At 41.4% G+C, this 25,842-nt stretch overlaps 1 protein-coding gene across 3 annotated transcripts in view; it reads left to right on the top strand.

Annotated features, from left to right (window-relative positions):
• Nucleotides 1-25,842, top strand: part of umad1 (UBAP1-MVB12-associated (UMA) domain containing 1) — a 152,891-nt gene that overhangs the window by 95,979 nt on the left and 31,070 nt on the right. For all 3 annotated transcript variants that reach the window (XM_041183086.1, XM_041183085.1, XM_041183087.1), the window contains one exon: nt 3,680-3,762. In XM_041183086.1, coding sequence (XP_041039020.1) covers nt 3,680-3,762 — 83 coding nt within the window. The remainder of the gene's footprint in view (nt 1-3,679; nt 3,763-25,842) is intronic.

A 25,842-nucleotide genomic window follows, 5' to 3' on the forward strand; every position in this document is an offset into this window, starting at 1 on the left:
TCTTCAACAGGCCTGGGTGAGCACTATGGAGTTGTGCCAAGAGTGACTCTGCGCCGTGATGGGACCACATCTTTTGAACTCCACAGCAAAATTCTGTCTTGACAACTCAGTTCAATGTTTCTGGAATAAATGGCTGTAAGTCATCAGACACAAGTATTCTTGGCCAACCTTGCAAAACAAAGTTTTTGACTTTTGACTACTACGCCTCTGTTCATCCAATTCGTGATCTGTCTGGCACATATAGGTGATGAATCCAAGAAATTTAACAATAACACTAACTCTTGTGGAACAGGTGTATTGGCAAGGTTCCCAATAACAGAAGACAACTAAGTCCATCTGCATTATATGCGAGCCAGGGCAGTACATGAACGTGTACTTGTAAGCTGATAGCACCAAAACCCAATGTTGGATTCTTGCTGAAGCTATAGGTAGAATAGTTTTGCTTTCACTGAACAAACTTGTCAGTGGCTTATGGCCAGACACAATTGTAAAATGTCGCCTTTGTAGGTATTAGTGAAATTTCTTGATACCAAATACAACCGATAATCCTCCTTCTTCCAACTGAGTAGCCCTTTTCAGCTTGGGAAAGTGTTCTTTAAACGTAGCCAATGGGTCTTTCTGATCTGTATTGCACTTGATGTGAAAGAACGGTTCCTGCATCATAAGGAGAAGTATCACATGTCAACACTAGCTCTTTAGATGGGTCGTAATGTACAAACAAGTATGATGAATAAAGCAGTTTCTCCGCTGTTATAAAGGCTGCTTCTTGCTTTGAACCCCATGACCAGCGGTGGTTCTTCCTCAGCAACAAATGTAGTGGTGCCAGTACAATGGATAGATTAGGTAAAAAATGGCTATAATAAAGCGATTAGAAGGTGGTGGTGCATCTTTAATTACTTGGATCTCATCTTCAACAGGATACACCCCATTGCATCCACTCTGTCACCCAGGTAGGTTACCTCCGATGCTTGAAATGTGCATTTTTCTTGCTTCAAACACACACCTGCTTCCATAAGCCTTCTCAGCACTTCCTCAAGGCTGGCTAAATGTTCAGCTTTGGTCAGTCCAGTGAGGTGACCGTCACCTAAATGAATAATCGCACGTGGAAGTTCCTGCAGGAAATTGTCCATGGTTCACTGAAAAATAGAGCATGCGAATGAAGCTCCAAAAGGTAATTGGGTATACTGGTAGAGGCCTTTATGAGTATTAATTGTTCTCTTGACTTGCTATCCAATTCCAATTGTTGATAGGCATGACTCATGTCTAGTACATGACTTGCCTCTTACTAATTTGGCATACAAATCATCGATTCTAGGAATGGGATATTTGTCTAACTTTGCTGCTTTTTTGACTATCAGTTTGTAGTCACCGTACATACATATAGCTTGGTCTGGCCTATCAACTGAAACTATGGGTGAGGCCCACTAGGAAACATAGGCTGAATTATTCCCAGGTTCCTCAGCCTGCACAACTCTGGTTCCACTTTTTCTTTTAGTGAGTAAGGCACTGACCTGGCCTTGAAGAAATGTGGTGTTGCCTGGGGATCGACGTGTATTTTGACTTGCATGCCCTTCACTTTTCTCAATTTGTCTTGAAAGAAAGTGTAAAATTTCTTCAAGAGCTCTGGAATTCCATAGGACTTCAAATAGAATATTGCTCATCAGTGAAGTTTTATTTTCTGCAGCTAATCTTGACCCAAAAGACTGGGCCCTTCCCCCTTTACACTTATCACAGGCAGTTGGGCTGTCTGTTGTCTGTAGCAGACTAGGACAGCAGCAATGCCTTTGACTTGAATGGATTCTCCAGTGTCAGTTCTGAGCTTGCTGGGCGTCCGCTCCAATGTCAGTGGTTAACTCCCTTCACTGATGTACTTGACTGTGTCCTCCCCAACAACAGTAGTTGAAGCACTCGTATCCACCTCCATCTGCAGTTGCTTGCTATTCACTTACACTGTCTCTACAACGGGCTCAGATTTAACTGCAGTTACACGATATAGAGATTATACATCGGTGGTTGCAGCCTCAACCTTTGCTGTATCAGTTAGTTCAATTAGATCCATTTGTTATTTTGCTGTTTGCCTATCCTTTGTTCTGCACTGCCTAACCAGGTGTTTTTTCCTGTGGCAATAATTGCATTCTGCCTATTTGAATCTACAAATGTCTGCTCCATGATTTCCTCCACACGTAGCAAACGTGTATCTTGTTAGCTGACGCTATCGTTAGGCTTCCTTAGTCTTTGTGTAGTGGGCATAGAATTGTGTTTAAAATCTGCTGTTCTGTTTTTCACACCACCCTCGGTGGCAGGTTCCCACCTGACATGGAGTATGGCACCATTATCCACATGCTGCAAAGCCTGCAAGTTTTTCGCTGCACTTTCCATAGTGAGAGAAAGTTCCAGGGCACACTTGAAATTGATGTTGGATTCAGCTAGCAAGTGGGGCTGAATGACATTGTCCTTGGCTCCACAAGTCAGTCCCACAGTACATCATTCAAGGCGCCCCCAAACTCTCAGTATTTGGTTAACTGTTTCAGATTCACCACAGTAGACTTTCCCAGGGCACAAGCTCTTGAATTAAACTTGAAGCACTGCATGATCACAGACGGTTTGGGCTGAAAGTTCAATTTCACGAGTTCCACTAACTCACTGTACAATTTAGAACTGGGCACGTTTGGGGCAGTCAGGTTTTGAATCAGGTTATACGTTTTGCTTCCACATGCGCTCAGCAGGATAGCTTTACATTTTTCTTCAGCAGTAATCTTGCAATGAAGTAGAACCCAAGTTGCTCGACGTACTGACTCCAGTCTTCAGTGTCAGCATCGTATGAATTGATTCTTCCAAACAGCGGCATGACTGGTTAAGTATTGTTCAAGTTCGTTTTGCACACATCAACCAGGGCAAAGTGTGCAGCAGAAGTCTGTTTTATCCTTGTTGCCAAATGTAATAACTTGTTGAAGCAGCAGGTTTGGTGAAGATCAGGCTAAACTTTATTTAGGAGACGTGTAGAGGTGCTGGCATGCTCTCCATCGGAAGCACTGCCCACAGGATTACCCGCGCAATAAGCTTATTGGTCAAAGCCCCCATAATCGAATCACGTGATGAGTGATTGACCGGGGGGATTGACAATACATCTAGTTATTACATTCAGACATAAAAGTTCCAGTTGATCCAGCATCAATTACTGTTTGTGGAAGTGAGTTCCAGATTTCTGCCAACCTTTTAGAAGTTTTTCCTAATTTTACTCAAAATTCTAGTTCTGATCGTTAGAATATGACCCCTAGTTCTAGACTTCCTAACCAGTGGAAATAGGTTCTCTCTCAAGCAACCCTATATATTTCCATTAATATCTTGAAACTGTAGATCAAATCGCCCCTTGATCATCTAAATTCCAGGGAATACAATCCTAGTTTGTGTAATATAAGGAACTTATATTTCCCCTCCCACAACCCACCCCAACTAACATTTCCACCTAAAATTGGTTGTGGTTGGTGAGTTATGTGGCAGGTGAATAGTAATGAGCATACCATTTCCTGCTCTCTGTTGGTTTGCCAGTCTACTTTGCCACTGAGGCAATTTCAGTATTTGGTTTCAAATCATTTGTATGCTGAACTAGTCTTTGTCAGCAAGACTAAGCAACATTATGAAAAAACTAGCTTATATTTGTTGATGTGTTTCCTTACAGGAGAAACAGCAGGTGAAAGGCAAATGTTCCAGAGTCATGTGCCGGTTGAAGAAGTGACAAGCACACACTGCCAGTCAACACAGGTACAGGTTATTCAATGAATGATGGTACTTGGTTTACATTCTATTTATAGTTGATAAGAGGGCATGAATAAAATCATTATGTTTAAATAAGGATTATAAATATTTCAGACCCTTTGATATTCCATTATTTCCATGACTCTTTGCACTTGAAAACCCATGCTGCATTTGCATGAGGGACAATTATTTAATGTAAATATCATCCAGTCCATGCAAAATAAAATTAGAGCATGGGTCATGAAAATTTATTTTTATTTAGGATTGCATTTATGGCAATTATTTAATATTTATGTGTGCTGCTCCTACAGTGTGTCATCTAGGTTGCTTTCAGAACTCATAATTATTCATACTACTCCCCACCCTTTCACTGCATGCTTTTAGAAGAAACCTTTAGTATAAATTAATCTTTTATGAACTGGCTTTGTACTGCTTCCATAAATGCATAATTTTCTTCCCATTCCACCTCCACAATCATTACATCCAGAGTCGTGTTTTCTACGTGCATCATCATAAACATTGAGACAAAGTTGTAAGAATAGGAAAGATCAGGCAGGCTTGATGTAGTGCAGTTAAAGTAAACCATACAGAGATATTTAAGATGAGGCTTTCAAGTCATTCTTTTTATTTATCATTCTAAATGAAGGAAAATTGTTTTTTATTGTTTGAACTTGCATACAATAGTTGAGCCCTCCAGACTTAAAGTGCATTGGTACTTGTTCTAATTAACAGCTCATTGAATTATAATTAAAATTATAGTATATAAAAATATTTACTAATAACTTTTTTGCCAAACCACTTTTTCACTATTTCCTTTTGATATACCTTTTTATGATTTATTTTCCTTGTACTTTGGGAAGCACCTTGTGACATTCTTCTATGTTAAAGGAACTTTATCAATGCAAGTTGTTGTGTCTCCAGAACTTAAACATATGGGTGTGGAGTTTCTGCTTTGGATACAAATTGCACAAATTGTGCTCTTTTAGATAAGTTCTTTGCCTGTTGCTGAATGCAAAATCTGCTGTGAACCAGTGCATTTGGGGAGTGTTTTAGAACTTTTTTTTTAAAAAAATTCTGCTTTAAAAAATATTTATTATATTTAAGAGTGGTAACTTGGTAAAGTTTGATAAATACAGCTGAAAATGGATTTATCACAAAAATAAGTATTTTAAATAAGCATCTGCCCTGTACCTGTGATTGAGCCAACTTGAAATTATTGAAAATGACTGAAAAAATATGCAAAACTTATTTTTTAGTTAGAATGGGGCATGGTAGACAGTAAGGTTAATTAAAAAGAAATACTTAAAACTTTTAGTCTCCATGTGACCATAAGATCCAACTTAATTTTTGGAGCATTGAAGATCTGCAAGTGAATGCAATTAGTGGAAACTCACAGTGGTGATTATTCATAATCAGTGGTGATTATGGGTTGTGGCCCATTTTGTTGTTGGAGCCTACTTCTAAAAATGTTTTTAAAACAAGTGCAAAAGATCGTGGAAACTCAGACTAAATGCAATTCAGGCTTAAAATTCTATGATCTTTTACACTGGACTTGCTGATATCAGGGGGGTGGCTCAAAAAAATGATTAATGGAATGGAAACTTCAGGCCCTGATTTATGAAATGAGTGCTGCAAAGTGGAATTGCAGAAGCTAGGCACACTCCAATGAGTTCCTAATCTAGGAGAATCTGAGAAGATGTCGTATGTGTATCGTATTTTCCTATAGAGAGAGAGTAATTGCCTTTTATTGGTGGGGAGTAATCTTGATGTAATATGTCAGTTTGATATACAGCAGGATAATATCTAGCAGCTTAGTCAGCAATTGTTTAGACTTGCTTATTTACAAGATCACGCAATCCTATGAAGAAGCCCTTTCTTACCAGCTGTCATATGACTTTGAGTCTTGAAATTACTGTTGGTGATATTAACAGACAGGTGTTTAATGGGCACATATGATATTCTTGATATTGATGATAAGAACTGTATAATAACTGTGTATTAGACATATAAATTAAATGATAATGAGATTGGAGTATAAGTGAGGATCAAACTCTTGTTTTGATATTCCACTGCAAACATCATATTGCCACTCTGAAAAATTGGGTGCAGGGACCTTAGACTTGCAGCTCTTTCAAGGCACCCAATGAGCATTAATGTGGGAGGTGTGTGTAAGAAGACTGCTGGTTTGCACACAAGCTGTGCTGGTAGGGCCTTTAAGCCCTGGCTTTTATGTAAATTGGGTAATCACCTCAAGGCAGCTGAAGTCCATAAAAAACATTCCAGCCATTCCAGAAAATACGATACATATACGACATCTTCTTAGATTCTCCTAGATTAGGAACTCATTGGAGTGTGCCTAGCTTCTGCCCTTAAAAGAAGCAAAAGAAAATTGTCAACCTGGTGCAACTCTTATCTCATTGGCTGCTGGCATCTGACATTCCAGTCCTGGTGATCCTTGTGCGCCACTACTGATGTGCACGGAGCACGTGGAAATGATATAAACAAGCTAATTTCACAGACTAAAGCTGCACATCGCACACCCCCCCCCCCCCCCCCCCCCCCCCCCCCCCCCCCACAATTCCTGACCACCTCTCTCTGCCCTAAAAATTGCATTAATGCCCACTTAAGGGCCCCAATTGGGGTGAGGGCAGCCAGGACATGCTAGCCCTTGCCAGCCTGCCATAAAAACATTGCGAGGTTGTAGGCATACGCCTAGGTGGCAGGAAGGATAGCTGCACATCTGCCACCTGTACAATTCTGCCCCTCAAGGCAACCAGGCATAACTGCTGGCATCACCAATGATGCTCATGTGCAAGACAGCAGAAGCAACACGTGATAGACAAAGCGAAGTGATTCCACAAGCAACGAACCAGATCAAAGCTCTGTAGCCCGGCCACATCCAATCATGCACGGTGATGAATAATTAAACAGCTAATTGGAGAAGGTAGGTCCACATCGCTTCAGTGGTGCAGGAGCCCAGCACATCAGTGAAAAGACAAGAATTTGCAACCATCCTCAGCCAGAAATGCCAAGAAGGATGAACCATCTCGGCCTTCTCCTGAGATCTTCAGCATCACAGATGCCAGTTTTCAGCCAATTTGATTCACTCTACCTGACATCAAGCAACAGCTAGGGAAATGGATACTGTAAAGGCTATGGTCCCTGACAACATCCCAGCTGTAGTACTGAAGACTTATGCCAGTTGGAAAGAGTGTGGTTAAATCCAGTTGTTGTGGACCATGTTGGCCAAACGGCATAGGAGGGATGAGATCCTGCTGAAAGAAAATAGGCTCTAGTTTAAAAAGCAGGACTTCAAGTGACATAATTTCTGGATTATTGCCCATGCCACATGCAACTGGCATAGGAGCAGATAGATCAGGAGAATTAATACATGGCTAATAGACTGAGTTTGAATTTTACGGCCCACTGGGGGCAGGATTGCACAGTATGTTGCAACTGTAAAGTTAGGTGCCAGGACAGTGGTGCCGTGCCCATCTGCCTGCTGCTGCCTGTGCCATGGGTATTTTGCCTGTGGTGAGGGATGTGTCCTGCGACCCTGCTGCTGCGAGTTTTCCTGTGGCAGGTAGCCTTGTGATTGGCGCGGGGTGGGGGGGGGATGCCTCCTGTTTTGTCACCCTTTACCCATCAGATGTGCCCCACCTCCCGCCATGTTTCCCCTCATCCTCATGCTGTCAAACCTGAGCCCCCACCCTCACATTGGCCTGACCCCAGCACCCAGCAAGTCCTAGCATCAACGCCTTCTCTTCAGGACTGCATGCAGCCCCAGCAATGGCCACTGCTCTCAGTGACACTGCTGGGACAAGAGAGCTGCCGTTCATCTCTGATGGAGGTGGAAGTTTTGCCTCAAGCCAGTTAAAGGCTTGATGGCTGTGGGGCAAGCCAGCTAAGTGCAGGAAAGCTCGCAGCCAACTTTTATGCCTGGAGTGGAGACTTTGCCTCCTGACATCACTCCCTGGCATAAAATTCAACCCTTGGAGTGGGAAAGAGGGGTTCCTTTTCATTGGACAATGGCAGCAATTCTGGGGCAGGAAGGAACAGCATTTGAGTGGCTGGGATCGACCTGAACCAGGATTGTACCAGCATCCTAACGGAAAGGGAAATGCAAAGGCCTTAAACTGGTAAGAGAAGAGGAGGGGTCCACAAGAATCATAAGCAGCTTAAATGTAAATAAACCAAGGCTGGAGAACATAGGAAATAATAATGTAAGGGAGAACATTGATCACAAGGGAATACATGGAATTATAAAATGGGAGTTTAAAAAAGATGATCAAATATAAAGTGAGAGGAAGTCCTGTTTAAAAACGAGTTTAAAATGTCTGCCCTGCAATGTGCACTATCAGTACTAAGGCAATGAAGGCAGTCATGACTTGGGAGGAATCAGGCACAGCAGGAGTTACATTGCAGGATATAACATCTTTAGAAAAGACGGGGGGTGGTGGTTGGGGGAATGAGGGGTGGCTGTACTTACCCGAGATAACATAATGGCAGTATAAAAAAGGGATGCAGCTACCAGCAAGACAAAAGTAGAATCCAGTTAACTTTTCGAGTCCGTATGACTCTTCAACAGAACTAAGGAAAAGTAGAACTTTTCTATTTTTCCTTAGTTCTATTGAAGAGTCATACGGACTCGAAACGTTAACTGTGTTCCTCTCTGCAGATGCTGTCAGACCTGAGTTTTTCCAGGTATTTTTGTTCTTGTTTTGGATTTCCAGCATCTGCAGCTTTTTGCTTTTATAAAAGTAGAATCCTTATGGCTAAAGACAATCACACTAATAGGTGTTGTCTACTGACCACCTAACAGTGGAAAGGAGTTGGAGGAAGAAATGTGCAGACAAATGAAGGAATTGAGTGAATCTAAGAATAATAATCATAGGGGATTTCAACTGCTGTGATATTAATTAGACAGAAGAAATAAGTAAGGGGACTGGTGTTCATACAATGTATACAGAAGTCCTTTCTAACCTGATATGTAAAAAGCCCAATAAGGGAAGATTCACTATTGGATCTAGTAAACGTGACTGATAAGAGAAGTAAAATTATGGGAATATCTAGGTAATAGTAACCATAACATAATACATTTTAGGATGATATAGTGATGGATACAAGTATAATGAAAAACAAAGTTCATAGTTTGAAAAAAGACTGATTTTGAGGGGCTGAGAATAGAACTTGGGAAAATAAAATGGGCAGCCATATTGGCAAACAATGATGTAGAACAGCCATGGGAAAACCATTTAAAACTGTGTTCAACAGTGTGTAGGGAAAATTTATTCCACTTTAAAAAAAAAAGGACAAGCTAGACACTAGTGGGACTCCATGGATGAATAAAGTCAAGGGAACAGTTAAGGGTTAGGAAAGAGGCATGCATAAGTTCACAGACAGCAAAGGGGATTCATGATGAGAGACAATATGCAGTGATTAGGAGAGAAATCAAAATGATTAGGAAGGCAAAGAGGAAGGCTATGATAAATTATCAAGGACCATAAAACAAAACATTAAAATATTTTGCAGGTAGATTAATTAAGAAAGGAAGGCTGTGATAGCATTAGGACTATTAAGGAATAGACAAGATAATACCACAGATAACAATATAGAGATGGCAGAAATGTTAAATGATTATTTTGCTTTGTTTTTATCTGGGAGGGAAAATAGGTAGATATGATATTGAATGATGAGATGAGTGCGTTTAAAATTAAAAAACAGGGATGCATTGAACGCCAAACTAAAACGCATAGGACAAAGCCCCTGGTCCGGGTGGATTGTGTTCACATATTTTTTTAAAAATCTGTAGAAGAGATAGCAGAGGTATTGCTACTCATATTTAATAATTCATTAGAAAAAGGAGTAGTGCCAGAGTATTCACAGATAGCTAATATAATTCCTATATTTCAGAACGGAGACAGAACACGCATCGGGAATTATAGACCAGTCAGCTTAATGTCGGTGCGAGGAAACATAATTGAATCTCTATTAAAGGAGAGAATAGAAGAATACGTAGAAATGAGAACTAAAATAATGAATAGTCAGCATGGTTTTAAAAGGGACAATCTTGCTCGACCAAAGTTATTGAATTTTTATGAGGAGATAGCTGAGCATAGGCAATGGTAATGCTGTAGATTTAATTGATCTGGATTTTCGAAAGGCATTCGATAAGGTACCCCATAATAGGCTGATGAATAAAGTCAGAGAATGTGGAGTTAGGGGATAAGTGACAGAATGGATTGCTAGGTGGCTTCAAGACAGAAAGAAGAGAGTGGGAGTGAAGGGTAGTTATTCAGAGTGATAGAAGATGGGAAGTTGTATTCCACAAGGATCAGTGCTAGGACCACTGTTGTTCACAATTTACATTTAATATTTGGACTTTGGAATCAAAAATGCAATTACTAACTGTGCAGCTGACACCAAATTTGGTGGCGGTGAGAGGGAGAGGTGGTGAGGGCGATAGTTGATGCTGAGGAGGATGACTGCAACAAATTACAGGAGGACATAAATAAACTTGCAGATTGAGCACATAACTTATTTTAAGACCATAGGACACAGGTCATCAGATTCCAGGGACTGGTCAGGCTTAAGACCCATTAGTTTTCCTGTACTACTTCTCTCATGGTCGTGATTATTTTACGTTCTTCCCTCCCTTTTGCCTCATGATTTACTACTATTCTTGGGATGCTTTAATGTCTTCCAGATACTTAAACCCCTGCTGTTTCTTCATTTCCCATTATTAATTTGCCAGTCTCACCCTTTAAAGGACCAATGCTCACTGTCGCTGTCTTTACTGTCTTCCTTTTTATATACTTTTAGAAGCTTTTACTGTGTTTTTATATTTCTTGCTATTTTCACTCATATTCCATTCTCCCTTTTTAAATTCATTCTTTGCTGGTTTCTAAAACTTACCTAATCTTCTGGCTTACCAGAAGTCTATGCAGCATTTTCTTTTATTTTGATGCCACATTTAATTTCCTTCATTAGCTACAGATGGTGCATCCTTCTGGTAGAGTCTTCTTTCCTCAAAGGAATATATCTTTGTTGAGAATTCTGAAATGTCTCCTTAATTGTCTGCACTCTTTTTCTACAGTCTTACTTTTTAACCTAGTTGCCCAGTCCAGTGTAACTAATTCTGCCTACGTACCCTTGTAACTTGCTTTCATTAAGATACTAGTTATGGATCCACATTTCTCCCCCTCAATCTGAATGTGAATTCTATAATGTTGTGATCACTCTTGCCTAGAAGACACTTTACTATGAAGTTTTTAATTAATCCTGTCTCAATACACATTACCAGGTCAAAAATAGCTTGCTCCCTGGTAGGCTCCAGAGATATTGTTCTAAGAAACTGTCCTGGATACACTCTATGAACTTGTCCATTAGGCTACCTTTGTCAATTTGATTTTTTCCAATCGATGAGAAGATTAAAATCACCCACAATTATTGCAGTAACTTCCTTGTAAGCCCCCATTATTTCTTGATGTATATTCTTTCCTACAGTTAGGGGATCTATAAACTACTCCCACCAGTGTCTCATTTTCTTTGTTAGTTTGTGTTTCCACCTAAATTGATTCTACATCTTGATCTTCTGAACGAAGATCATTCTCACTATTTTACTCTTTCACGATTTCACCCTTTATTAACAAAGCTACTCCACCTCCTTTTTCTTTCTACCTGTTTCTCCAAAATGTCAAATACCTTTGAAATTCAGGTCCCAGTCTTGGTCACCTTTCAACCATGGTAATAATAGCTATTATATTATGCTTTTTTTTCCTATTTGTACTATCAGTTCATCCATCTTGTTACTAATGTTGCGAGCATTCAGATAAAGAGCCTTTAATTTTGTCCTTTTACCATTCTTGCCTATTCTGACCATATTTGCTGGTATACTCTTAGGTTTATAGCTCTGTCCTTTTCTGTCACACTCTGGGTTTTCTTTACCTGTAGCATTATCCTGTATTGTTGCCTTGCCCTTTCTCTTTAACTTGCGAAATGTCCCTTCACGTGAACACCTGCCCTCCCCCACTATTTAATTTAAGGCCCTCTCAACAGCCCTGTTTATACAAATATGGCTGAATATGCCACCATCTACATTCTAGGGGTTACCATTGACCAGAAACTTGATGAACCAGCTACATTAATATTGTGGCGACAAGAGCAAGTCATCAAGGCTGAATTCTACGGCAAGTAATTCACTTGTCCACTTTCTACAAGGCACATATTGGGAGTGTGCTGGAATACTCTCCACTTACCTGGATACGTGCATCTCCAACAACACTCAAGAAGCTCGACACCATCCAGAACAAAGCAGACTGCTTGATCGGACCCATCCACCACCTTAAACATTTGCTCCCTCCACCATAGGTGTATAGTGCCATTGGTGTGTACCATTTACAAGGTGCACTGCAGCAACTCAAAAAGGCTCCCACAGCACCTTCCAAACCAGTGGCCTTTACCACCTAGAAGAACAAGGGAAACAGCCACCACCTGCAAATTCCCCTCCAAGTCACATACCATCCTGTCTTGGAATTACATCACCATTCATTCACTGTTGCTGACTCAAAATCCTAGAACTTCCTCACTAACAGCATTGTGGTTGTACCTACACCACATGGACTGCAGCAGTCCAAGAAGGGAGCCTATTACCACCATCCCACTGGCAATTAGGGAGGGGGAATAAATGCTGGTCTTCCCATTGATGCTCACATTCCATGAACAAATTTTTTTTAAAATTACTACTCTCTTTGGAGAAAAGTGCTTCTTGATTTCATTACTACTTCCCCTAGCTTTAATTTTTAGTTTCTGCCTCCATGTTCTGGATTTCCTCACCAAAGGAAACAGGGCCGATGCAGAGAAAGTATCAAATCTTTTCATAATTTAGCTCAGTTTCAAAAAAATTAAAAATTATAGGGCCGAGAGTTAGAGGGCAAACCCCTCTTGAGTAGATTGCTAGGGTCATGGGGGCTGCCTTTACTGCCTGAGTCACCTCTTCGCGCCTTGGAGTCAGGCTCCAATTGCCCCCTGCTACTGCAAGGAGGCAACTTCATTAACCTAAAAGACGGCAGTGGCTGGTTGGGATGGGGGTGGGGGCGGGGGTTGCTGTGCCTCACTGTCTGAAGAATGCCAACAGATGCGTAAAATGGTTCGCATTAGGGCTTTTAAGAATGTAAATTGGCTGCTCCCCTCCTTGGGGCAGGCAGATGATTTGCATTGCAGCAGCTGGACGCTGCTCCCCATTATTTTACCTGCCTCCCAGGCCAACACACTGGGGCTCATAAAATCCTGCCCATTAATTCTGTTTCTCCACAGAGCTGCCTGATCTGCTGAGTATTTTCAGTAATTTCTGTTTTTAATTTCAGATTTTAGTATCCATATTATTTTGCTTTTATTATAGATAATGGTTACATAAACTTGATGCCATGCCATTGATACCTGGGAACAAAGTTAGCTGTAACTTTTGCATATTATTTTCTGAGGTTCCAATTTTAACCAGAGCCATTTGATAGGTTTTGTATAAGAGTCATTAGGAAAATTAAGAGTGCTTGGAATTGGGAGGAACCTTGTGACATGGGCTGGTAATTTGTTCGGTGGTAGGAGGCAGAGAGCAAGGATGATTTCTGATTAGATTTAACAAGTGTTGCTCTCCAGGTATATGTACTGGGGCCTAATTGTGTTTTTCTTTTCATCATATTTTTCAATAACTTCGATAGAGGAATAGAGAGTCGAATTTCTAAGTTTTAAGAACATAAGAATGGGAGCTGGAGTAGTCATATGGCCCCTTGAGTATGCTCTGCCATTCAGTAATATCTTGACTGATCTTTGACCTCAAATCCACTTGCCCATCTGACCCTTATATCGCTTGATTTCCCTAGAGTCCAAAAATCTATTTATCTCAGCCTTGAATAAGCTCAATGATTAAGCATTTAAAATCCTTTGTGGTAGAGAATTTCAAAGATTTGCAACCCTCTGAATGAAGAAATTTCTCCTCACCTGAACCAAAATTATTGGCCCATTTTCCTGAGACAATGTCTCCTAGTTCTAAAAGCTCCAGCCTTCTACCCTCAGTGTCTACCCTGTCAAGCCCCCCTCAGAATCTTCTGCTTCAATGAGATCATCTCGATTCTCTGAAGTTTAGAAGAATGAAGGGCTCAATCTACTCAACCTCTCATCATAGGACAACCCTTTCATTCCAAGAATCAACCAAATGAACCTCTGTTGTACTGCCTCCAAGTTGTATATCCTCGGATAAGGAGACCAAAACTGTGCACAATACTCCACAGGTCTGGTCTCGCCAAAGCCCTGTACAACTGTAGGAAGACTTCCATACTATTGCACTTCAGCCCCCTTGCAATAAAGACCTTAGCCTTCTTAATTGCTTGCTGTACCTGCATTGCCAACTTTGTGTTCACTGTAAAAAGACATCCAGATCCCTCTGAACTTCAACATTTAAAAGCTTCACTCACTCACGTAACTTGTCTATATCCCTTGTGTTCCCTTACTGTCCCAACTAGCTTTGTATTATTAGCAAACCTGGATGCATTATTCTCAGTATCTTCATCCAAGTCATTAATAAAGTTTGTAAATAGGTGAGATCCCAGGAATGATCCTTGAGGGCACCCAACTAGTAACAGCCTGCCAACTTGAAAAAGCCTCATTCATCCCTACATTCTGATTATGTCAACCAATCCTCGATCCATGCTATTATATGTATTGTTATTGATTATTATCCACAACACATAATCCCTTATCTTGTGTAACAAACCTTTATATGGCACCTGAACAAATGCCTTTTGGAAATCCAGATATCCTATTGGTTCCACTGGTTCCCCTTTATCTCCCCTCTTCATTAAATTTATCATAGATTTTTGAGGATTTATCGGACACAATTTCCCTTTTAAAAATACCATGTTGACTCTGATTAATCATATAATATTCTAAGAGCCTATTTAATGCTTCCTTCATAATGAATTCCAGTATTTCCTGATAATTGGTGTCAGACTAACTGACCTGTAGTTTCTTGCTTTCTCTCTCCCTTCATTCTTGAATAGCGGTTTTACATTTGCTACCTTCCAATCCACTGGCTCTGTTGTAAAACCTAGGGAATTTTGGAAAATGATATCCAATGCATCCACTATCTTTGCAGCCACCACATTTAGAACCCAAGGATATAAGGCATCAAGCCCAGGGATTTTGTTGGCTTTATTTTAACCTGTAGTTTCTGTAGCACTTCTCCTCTGCTGATATAATTACATTAAGTTCCTCACTCTCATTAATTCCTTGGTTCCCTACTATATTTGGTATTCCTTTTGTGACTTCTACTGTGAAGGTAGATACAAAATATTTATTTAACGTGTCTGCCATGTCTTTATTCCCCATTATAATTTCTCCTTTCTCCCTCTAAGGGGTCAACATTTACTTTTAGTAGGCACTTCCTTTCTACACATTTGTTTAAGCCTTTACAATTTTTTTATATTTCTTGCTAGTTTACTCTCGTTCTGTTTTCCCTTTTCAACAATTTTGGGTCATCTTGCTGGTTTTTAAAACTCTCCAAATCCTCAGGCTTCCAACTATGCTTTTCAACATTATAAGCCTCTTTTTAAATCTAATACTATTGTTAACTTCTTCAGTCAGCCACAGAGGGATCACTTTTCCTGTGTAGCTTTTGTTTCTCAATGGAATGTATTTTGGTTGAGAATTTTGAATTATTTATTTAAATTAAATGCTTGCCACTGCTTATCTACTTACATACCTTCTTATCTATTTGTAAATCCAGCTTTTTCAGCTCGTCCCTCTTACCCATGTAATGGGCTTTATATAAATTTGAGAATCATTTCAGATTTAAGTATGTCACAGTCAAACTTAATGTGATTTTACAAAATATATTATGGTCATTCTGTGCCTTGGGATCCTTCACTGTGAGATTGCCCTATTTCATTAATCATCATCATTATCAATTAACCCTATCACATTGAACATGGTTGCTTCTAGGAGACTCTTGAATGCATTATATGACCTCATCCTCCAGACTATCTTTGCCAATTTGATTTGTCCAATCTGTATGATGATTGAAGTACTCCATGATTATTTCCTTTGTTACAAGCTTGCAAGCGACAGTAAGTTCCAAGACACAGTAATTTGTGCGGATGGGATCAGGAAAAGATCATGGACAAAGTGAGTGGGCAGAACTATGGCAGATGGGGTTCAATTTGGGGAAGTGCAAGATCATCCATTTTGAATCTGAGAAAACCAAATCAGAATATGTTCTTAATGGTGTGAGATTAAGCTGTGAATGAACAAAGGGATGTAGATACAAAACTAATGAAAATGGCGAATGGAATGCTGGCATTCATTTCAAGGGGGATTGGAATTCAGAAGTGAAGTTTCAGTTGTGTGGTGCCTTGGTGAAAACCCATTTGAAGTACTGCATTAAGTTTTGGACAGCAAGGCAGAATTTTCTAGGCGGGGGGAGTGGGACGCAGAGGAAGAGGCATCAGCTGGGAAAATAGGATAGTGCCCCATCAAGATGGCATTCACACTCAGCAGGGTAGGGTCAGGCAGCAATGCAAGGTGTGTATCCAGTTTGCATAATTAAGATAAATTTCCAACCTTACCAGCATTTTGCCAGCGGTGGCATAGTTCCCCACTGTGTGTGGAGGCTGCCAGTTTAATGGAGGCACCCTCCCTGCAGCAGTCCAACAGAGCCATTCATCCCAACCCCCAAAGGGAGGGGGGGGTTGCTTAGGCATCAAAGAGCATCCCACGGCCCAGCAATCCAAGTGGAGGGGTTTCTTTTCTGATCTGAATGGCCTAATGTTTTTCCCCCTAAAATAATTATTTCTACTCCTCCAAGTGTCCCTCAATTTTGAGCTGCTGGCCTCTGGCTTCATTGCATCAGGAGCCAGTCTACCGTCATCAATGTGATGGTGATTGGAGGCGGCCAATTAGGAGGCTGACACAGGGAAAATTGTTTTACCTGTTTGGCTCCTGCAAATGCGAGCTTGGGACTTCCATTTGGTCCTGAAGCCTGTGGGAAAATCCTGCCCCAGACCTCGGGAAAGAAATGTTGGCCTAGGCAGGAATACAGTTGTAGATTCACCAGCATGATATTTATAGGGTCAAGAACAGCTTGCCTTAACCGAGTTTTTGCAATTCCTTGAATTTATAAGGTAGGGGAGTGATCTGACTGAAATCTTTTCAGGCCCTTTAACATCAGAAACCACTCTTTATCAGCGAGTTCAAGTAGGCTGAGAATGTTTGTGTGCCAACTTGGTGCAGGCAGAAGCCAGCAAGTGTAAATCAGTCACTGAATGTGGGAAAAACATGGAGGTCATGCAGCTGAGTCAGGAAGATGAGTTGTGGCTTCAAACCTTTGTATTTCTGCTCCTGTATGCCTGTTATACAGGCTCTGGAATAGCAACTCTGCTCCATAGGCACAGCAACTAGAACAAGAGGAGGGAAGGGGAAACATGATGAATGTGTGTGGGGTTGGGGTTGGGAAGAGGGGCTGCTGAGTGCGGGGAATGGGTTAGGAAATGGGATGGGGGGTGTTGGGAAGTTTGGCTGCTGAATGATTGATTGTGTTGGGGGAGAGTGTTGGGAAGAGGGGTGGGTGTGTATTAGTGTGTGTGTGTGGGGGCAAGGTGGGAGGTTGGGAAGAGGGGTATGTGTTTATGGTGGAAGGAGAGGGGCTGATTACAATGTGTATATCAGGGTGGGGGGTGGGTTGGGGGGGTGGGGCGTAGAGACTTCACTGAGTTGTTGGCCAGGGGCTGCAGCTGAACTGCTGACACAGGCAAAAGCAACTTTTGACCTGAAGTAACTTGAGTCCAGTCACTGGCCTGAGCAACTTTTGAAACCCGAGTCCAGTCACTGGCTGAACTGGCTAGAACCGGTTTTGAAATAGATGAGTGTCTTGAAGACAAAGGAAATGTGATGAGTCCTTATTTAGAAAAGGAGGAACGAGGTGATACTGTAAGTCTTGGAACAGAGCCAATGAGAATATGCCACAGATCAGGCAAGCAGGCCTAAACCAACGGGAGAGAGACAGCACAGCTTGAAGAGATAAGATTCAGTATAATACTGGAAGGATTTCGGGCGTGGAGCAGTGAGACTCCAGAGACCAACCATTGCAGAAGCAGAAGAACCTATGTCAGCAACGTAGAGACGCAAGAGAGAGAGAACGGAACGCCTGGCTAGTGTCAGCACTCCTTTCCGGGTATTAGCTTTTATATTCTGTGACCACTCAGGGAGTGTCAGAAAAACCTAGTGGGTGTGCGTTTAGATCCTAGTTTTGGTTATAAAACTGCACAATCTGCTGTAAACTATTTGAATTTGCACTTGTTGGCTTCATTTCTCAATCTCATTAAGAAATTGTCAGCAGACTCATCTGATTCTTGCTTCAGGCTTTGAAATTCATATCGGGGGATCCAATGGCTTGACTTTGGCTGGAGATGTGTGCTGAGTTCCTCAAAATATTTTTTATGGGTTTTTATACTGTTTTCCTCACTCATCTCCCAGCTATTAAACAAATTTGATCCTTTCTCTCCTGCCCACAAAAGGATGTAGCTGTCCTTTTCCTCTTCACTAGTGCCTTTTATAAAGCTAATAAATGTCAACCTACACTTTTGTTTAAACTTCTCAAATGCCTCTATGACATCATCAGCTTCCCAATTCATCCTGAGCTGGAGCTATGTGTTCATTGCTGTGTTGGTGGCCACCTTGTTTTTGTGCAGTTCACTCAGTTTTTTGTCTGGCACTAATTTGGGTTGATTTTTCTCAATCTAATTCTGCATTTATTTTGTTTATAATGATTGTGTTTTACTCACAGACTCCTGTTGCCCACCATGTTTTGTCATGTCCACAGAATTTTGAAATAATACTTTCAAATGCTGGAGCTTCGCCATATTTATTCCTCCACATCACACCATGTGCTGTGAGCAAATACATTGTTGCTTGGTGCCCTGATTGTAGTGTAATAGTAAGTGATATGGCACTCTGGATTTCCATGTGTATGAACAAACATTTCCTAAATCGTATTGGAATAATATACCATGTTTTATTCAGGGAGAAAAACTTTAGGAAGAATGTCAAGGCTTTAGAGAGGGTGCAGAAGAGTTTTATTAGCATTGTGCTGGCTGAGGGAATTCATTTATATGGAGAGACTGAAGGAACTGTGTTGTTCTCCTTTGAGCAAAGAAGGTTAAGAGGAGATTTGATAGAGGTGTGCAAAACCATGAGTAGTTTTGATAGAGCAAAGAAGTAGAAACTGCTTCCAGTGGCAGAAGGGTTGGTAACCAAAGGACACAGATTTGGGATAATTGACAAAAGAATCAGAGGTGATATAAGGAAAAAATAAATTTATGCAGCGAGTTGTGATATGGACTGCTGAAAGGTTGGTGAAAGCAGACTCAATGGGAACTTTCCTCCCAAGCTCCATTCTTCTGTACTCTGGACCAGACCCTTCACCAAGACGTTAAACTTGACGGACGACTGCATCACATGGTGTCTCACATTAAATCCCTCTAAAACAATATCCAGTGTATTCCACCTCCACAATGCCAGTGCCAATAAAGAATTGCATATCTACATGGGTGGCCAGAGACTAAAACATGATCTCAACCCAACATACTTGGAAGTAACTCTAGACAGGACTCTGTCCTTCTGGCAATATTTGAAGAAAATGGTAGCAAAGGTGAAAACCAGAAACAACCTACTAATCAAACTTACTGAATCTACCTGAGATGCTGCAAACATCATTCCGGCACACATCTGCTAACTGATGAAAATCCACAAGCTGACTGAAACCATCACCTCACTTACCACTGTAAAGAACATATATTTTTATTTCTGTTGAACTGGATTAAAATTACAATGGCTGCAATTTGAAAGAATTGTCTACTGGAACAATGTGAGAGATATATGCAATATTGTTGCCCTGGAACAGTTTGTGCAGTGAAAGACAGGATGGTGCCGAGGACGATGGGGATCTGCCTGGCAAAAATGTTTTAATTGGCTCGTGACCAGGGTTTGTGTGAGAGCAGTGCAGTAGAATAGTTCCTAGCCTGATAGGAAGGAGACCTAAAACCTCTTGCTCCTGTGTGTGTAAGATTCCAGTAATTCCACAAAAATAGCTAGCTGGCTTTTTCTCCATCTCTATCTCTATAACCTGCTCTCTCTTTTTCTCTCTCTCTCTGAAAACCCCTGTCAAAAGGCAAAGAGGAAAATCACTGTTTGTTATGACACAGCAGTTGGAAAAGGCTGAGTTATTTAAAATCCCAGAGGGAAACTTTAAACAACTGTCATAACCTATATTTTCACTTGGTTCAGCTCTGAATTCAGGAATAAAAACCACAAGCCTTGAGAGGTTTTTTATATATATGAAATTAAACATTTAATAATTTAACAAGGAATTAAACATATACACGTCTACAAATTACTATCGTAATAATTTTTAAACAAATCCCCAAATCAATCACTCCCAGGTAAATCTTTATCAAGGCAACAGCCCATAGACTTTAAATAGACACCAGGCAAAGCACATTTTATCTTACAAGTTCAAAATGAGGTCCCTTGCAATTTGGTTCCTTTGCAGACACAGTTGTAGGGCTTACAGGCAGCTTAGATCTTACATGCCTCTGACCTGCGCGCACACACACCACTCGGGTTATACCTAGCTTTCCCTTTGAATGTAAATTCTCATTGTAACACTAGGTCTTTGAACTCCACTGCTTCTAACTATAAAACCCCTTTCATAGCACCAATTTTATTAATAATATATTGCTTGATGTTTCCTAGCTAGGTGAAAGATTTTACTCCCTTCTTTTGAATGGTTTATTCAAAAAATGAAAATGTACTCTTTGTTCAATAAACAGTTATTTACTTATTAAGTTTAGAAACTGGTGCTCATATTCTGTTAACCTAAATTAAATAATTAGATGGGTTGATCAAACTTTTTCACATTTGTTGTGGCTCAGGGACCAGTGGGGCTTGATATTGCAGTGCACTATCCCCAGTGAGTCGAGACACCACTCTATGATGACTTGTTCAACCAACCCTACTGGCTGCGTTCCATCTTGGCGCCCTGTATGGAACACCCTTCCTAAGCAAGATCTACCAGCAGTCATCCTCTGGATCAAGGAATGGCAAATATGGGGATAACAAGTTCCTTGTAACATAGAGATAAAAACAAAAAAACTGCGGATGCTGGAAATCCAAAACAAAAACAAAAACAGAATTACCTGGAAAAACTCAGCAGGTCTGGCAGCATCGGCAGAGAAGAAAAGAGTTGACGTTTCGAGTCCTCATGACCCTTCGACGGAACTGAAGTTCTGTCGAAGGGTCATGAGGACTCGAAACGTCAACTCTTTTCTTCTCCGCCGATGCTGCCAGACCTGCTGAGTTTTTCCAGGTAATTCTGTTTTTGTTTTTGTTCCTTGTAACATACCCCATCTGTTGAATGGTAGGATTTGAACTACCACAGCAAGGGGGTCCTTGGCTAAATTTGCAGGTGAAGGGATCCCTGTGCAGCCAACCTCCACACTGAGTCCTCAGTACAAATCTCTTTTGTGCTTGTGGAAGGCACAAACAATGCTGCACATTACTTAGGAGTGTCCTCCCTACAGACTAAGTGGCGGACTAATCACCTTAAACTCAGAAAATGAGGAGCTATCACTTGTCTTCAGGGATTTGCATTCGGTAAAAAAATAGGAACGTTCAAAAGGGAGTTTGATAAATACTTGAGGGTAGAAAAATACATGGTGCATGGAAAACTGCAGGGGCGTGAGATTAACTGGATGGGTCAATCAAAGAATTGACACAGGCATGATGAGCCAAATGTCCTATTTCTGTATCATTGTGATTTTCTATAGTTCAGATTTTATTTAGAAGTCTTCTTAAATAATTTCCCTTTCTCTACATTATAGCTGAAAAATTATCTACCTGTAGAAACCTCGTCAGCCTGCCTTTTCAACAAGTCAATAAATAATGACAAACATTTATAGTGTGGAGTAGATGCATGAGGATCAAAAAGGGTCTTGTAGAGGCGGGAATTGAATAGAAATTCATTAATAACTGCCATTCAGTTCCTGTAACAGTGGCCTTCCGCACTCCCTGTTTGTTATTGAAGGATCTCAGATAATGAGCCTTGTTGTCTTTTGATTTCATCTTCCAGAATTACAACAGGCACTGACTTAATTGGACAAAAACAAAAAACAAAAAACTGCGGATGCTGAAAATACAAAACAGAAACAGAATTACCTGGAAAAACTCAGCAGGTCTGGCAGCATCGATGGAGAAGAAAAGAGCCAGACCTGCTGAGTTTATCCAGGTAATTCTGTTTTTGTACTGACTTAATTGGCTTTGGTCTGAGAAGACAAGGTAGTGAAGTGTCACAGTTGAACAGTGAAAGGAGTTTGTTGTAGATTTTTTAATGTATATAAAATGTCATAGAGCAAACAATGATTCTATGTACAATTCTGGAGGAGATATGTAATTCTTAAAAATGTGAATTACATAAATGGTTATATTTTCTTCATATGTTGTTCAAATGTTTTGCTCTGCGTAATGTGTGTGTCAAATGGAAAAGCAGAGAAAACAGTGAACTTGAAGAGAATAACGGAATCATAAAATATGCATTATTGTAATTATCCTAGTAATTGTGTGCTATTAAAACTAAGCAATTATTGCAATGACTTAAAATACATTTTACAAATGACTTTGTTAGATTTATGGCATTTATTTGTAATTCTTTGAGGAATGTAAAAATATGTTTTAATATAATAATTAACTTTTTACTTTATCCATATATAACTACAAATAATATATTTTTTTTAATCACTCCGCTAAAATCTTTAGGTTACCATCACCACCACAAACCAAGAGGGTAGATGAGGGGACAGTTTTGGTCTCAAATACATACCAATGCTTCTATTAAATTATTGCTGAGAGATAGGGTCTTGGAAATGACAACACAGTTGGAGGATATTCAACCCTTAGGACTTGTGCTAGTACTAACTCTGCAACTAGATTCATGGACTGGATTTTATGGGTTGTCTTGCTCCCTGCCTCCCACCCCCACCCCCTCAACTATGTCGATTGGGAGTTCACCCATGAAAAAGCCAGCTGCTGCACAGCCATTTTGCCCTCAGCCGGGCATTATTTGGCTTGGGGCCAGACTTCTGCCCCCATCTGGGGAGAAAGTCCCACCTTGGAGAGCCCTGTAGTCCCAGCAGTGCCAGATTTGAGCCAGTCCCCGTAGAGGCTGGATATTATAGAGGCTGGACTGAAAGTAACTCCGGGGTATTGGTGCAGCCTGGCTGGCAAACCCAAGCAAGTGGGGGTGGTTGGGGCGGGGTGGTTTGGTGGGGCGTGTTTGAGAGGCAAGGGGGAGAGGGTAAAGGTGTGTGTGGTGGGGAGTGGATTTTGCCTCCTTGTCCAACATCAGCAAAAGCTGTTGGGTTTCCTGCATGGCATAGGCCTCCCACTGCGGGTAAAATAGAAGTGGGGTTGAATGAGGTACTTAACGGCTATTAATTGGCCACGTATGAGGGTCTCAACAGGCCCAAGGGTGGTTGTGTTTCCAACCCCTCCACTGCCCCCCGCCTGCCCCAGTAAAATGGAAGACAGGTCTGGGGTGGGTGGGTGGGAAGACGGCAAGCAGTCCAAGCATTGCATTTTATGAGCTCCTGCCACCTTCAAACCCACTGGCAGGGACCATAAAATCTGTTTTAACCCCATTCCCCTGCCTTCTTCTTTTCACATTCTTTTTCAGTACTAATATGTTAGTCAGTAAGGTATTGATAATTGTCTGCCTTAATAACTATTTGTGGTAAAGTGTCCAGGCTGGGAAATTAGGTTCAGTAAGTGGCGCTGGTGCCAGTCTGTGGAAATCCAGAACTGAATAAATGTCAGCCAGGACACATCAGGCCACTTTCAGTGCAGCCCTGCGTAGTGCCCTGACTGTCAGGACACTTGGCCGGGCATGTTGTGTATGAGCCAGAAGCATGTGGAATGGGCGGTTCATGATGTCAGACAGCCTCTAACGCAGATTTTGCCCACAGTCTGCCATTTTGGGTAGTACGGTTTCAGTTAATGTCCTCTCTTAATCATTCCCATTTCAGCATGTGTTCAGCTGGACAAGGGGCCCCTCAGCTATTTAAAGGGCTAACCATCTAACTTTCAGGTGACGTGCTTTTGACTTTCTGTCACAGATGTAGAGTTAGTGGAAGAACTGTGTTCAGTGTTATTGGAGGATTGTAAAGGATTATATAGGATATACAGCACAGAAACAGGCCATTCTGCCCAACTAGTCCATGTTGGCATTGATCCTTCACTTGAGCCTTCTCCCATCTTTTCCCATCTAAATCTATCGTTGTAACCCACTATTCCCTTCCTCCTCACATGCTTGTCTAGCTTCCCCTTAAATGCAACTATACTATTCGCTTCAACCATTCCCTATAGTAGCGAGCTTCACATTCTCACCAGTGTTTGGGTGATGATGTTTCTTCTCAATTCCCTACTGGTTTGCTTAGTGATTATCTTATATTGATGGCATCTTATTATAGCTCTTCCCCACAGAATGAAATATTCTCTTTGTATCTACTCTATCAGCACCTTTCATGATTTTAAATACCTGTCTTAAATATTGGTCATCCCTCAGCCACCTTTTTTCAAGAGGACAAAGGCCCAGTCTGGTTAGATGCAGGTTTAGCATAACGTGCCCACATTTCAGTTCCATCCCTCTATAAACATTTTTACTAACATTTTGCCTTTACAAGAGAATGATGTTGGGTCTTGGCAAGGAAGTCAGAGGAGTTGGAAGGCCTGTCAGGAGAAAGCCTACTTCAATCATTGGAGCTATAGTTGGAGGATGTCTTGGGCCATGGCATGACTTGGAAATGGAGCATAGGCAGTGAGAGCAGAAGCTGTGCATAGCGGGAGGAGGAGAGGGAAGTCTCTCAATAGAATTCCCTACCCACCAAGGCTCTTTAAGGAGCAATTCTCCTACTTCCATCTCAGCCTGAGGCACCTGTATTTTACTAAGGAGATGGTGACTAAACTACACCATCTTCTACAACCTGATCTGAAACCTCACCTGCAGCTGTATAGCAGGACAAGGACAGCAGTGTCGTTTGCCCTCAATATCACCGTGGCCCTGAATTTTTACACCAGTGGAGCCTTCCAGGTGGGAGCAGGCAATGTTAGTATCTCTGATTGCTGTCCATTGTTGCATTAGGGAGGTGACAGAGATCTTGAACAAGTCTTCACACCCAAAGAGCAGCAGGAGGAGTGGGAATTTGACTTTGCCAGACTGGAGACATTGCCAATGGTGCAGGGTGCACTACTGCGTGCACATGGCTTTGCAGGCTCCACGTGTTAACAGAGAGATCTACTGGAATAGCAAGGGCTACTTCTTCTTTAATGTTAAGTTCATGTGTGACAATGTCCAGAAAATTGTCTCAGTGAGTGCCCACTATCCTCTCAGCAGCCATTATGCTTTCATCCTGCAGCAAGTCAGCATACCCACCAGCCTTAGCCATGAATCTGTGGCTAGTTGTTGGGTGACGTGATAACTGCAGTGACTCCCTTCCACCATCCAACAATGCATGGTCGGCATGCCTACAATAAGAGCCATGCAGCAACCAGGAATGAGCTGTCCATGAATAGATTCTCGTACTCAAGTTCCCCTAAAATGTCAACCTCACATTCCTGATGCTCCATAATTCCCCATCAATGTACCATCACAACGTCGTCTTGGCCAAAATCATGAAATAAAAGCCCCGAAAGGAAACCATCCCATGTAACTTTTATCCATCAACACTTCCAATAACATATACAAAACTGAACTATTTTTTCTGTGCTTTCTTTAGTGCCTGCTTCATGGGTGCCTCTGCCTTTCTGAGTGCTCCTATGCAGTACTGCCCCTGTGACTGCAGCATAGCTGGTGGAAGGCTGCTGACTTTCACTGGGGGCGACTGTAGACCATTTAGCAAGACAACCTTGAGTAGCTCTGGACCTTGTGGACCCAGCTTCAGAGTGCTTCATCTCGGTTACAGCAATCTGGGCTGAAGTGGAGACCAGCAG

The sequence above is a fragment of the Carcharodon carcharias genome, chromosome 3, assembly GCF_017639515.1.
Source record: "Carcharodon carcharias isolate sCarCar2 chromosome 3, sCarCar2.pri, whole genome shotgun sequence".
Classification (NCBI taxonomy): Eukaryota; Metazoa; Chordata; class Chondrichthyes; order Lamniformes; family Lamnidae; genus Carcharodon; species Carcharodon carcharias.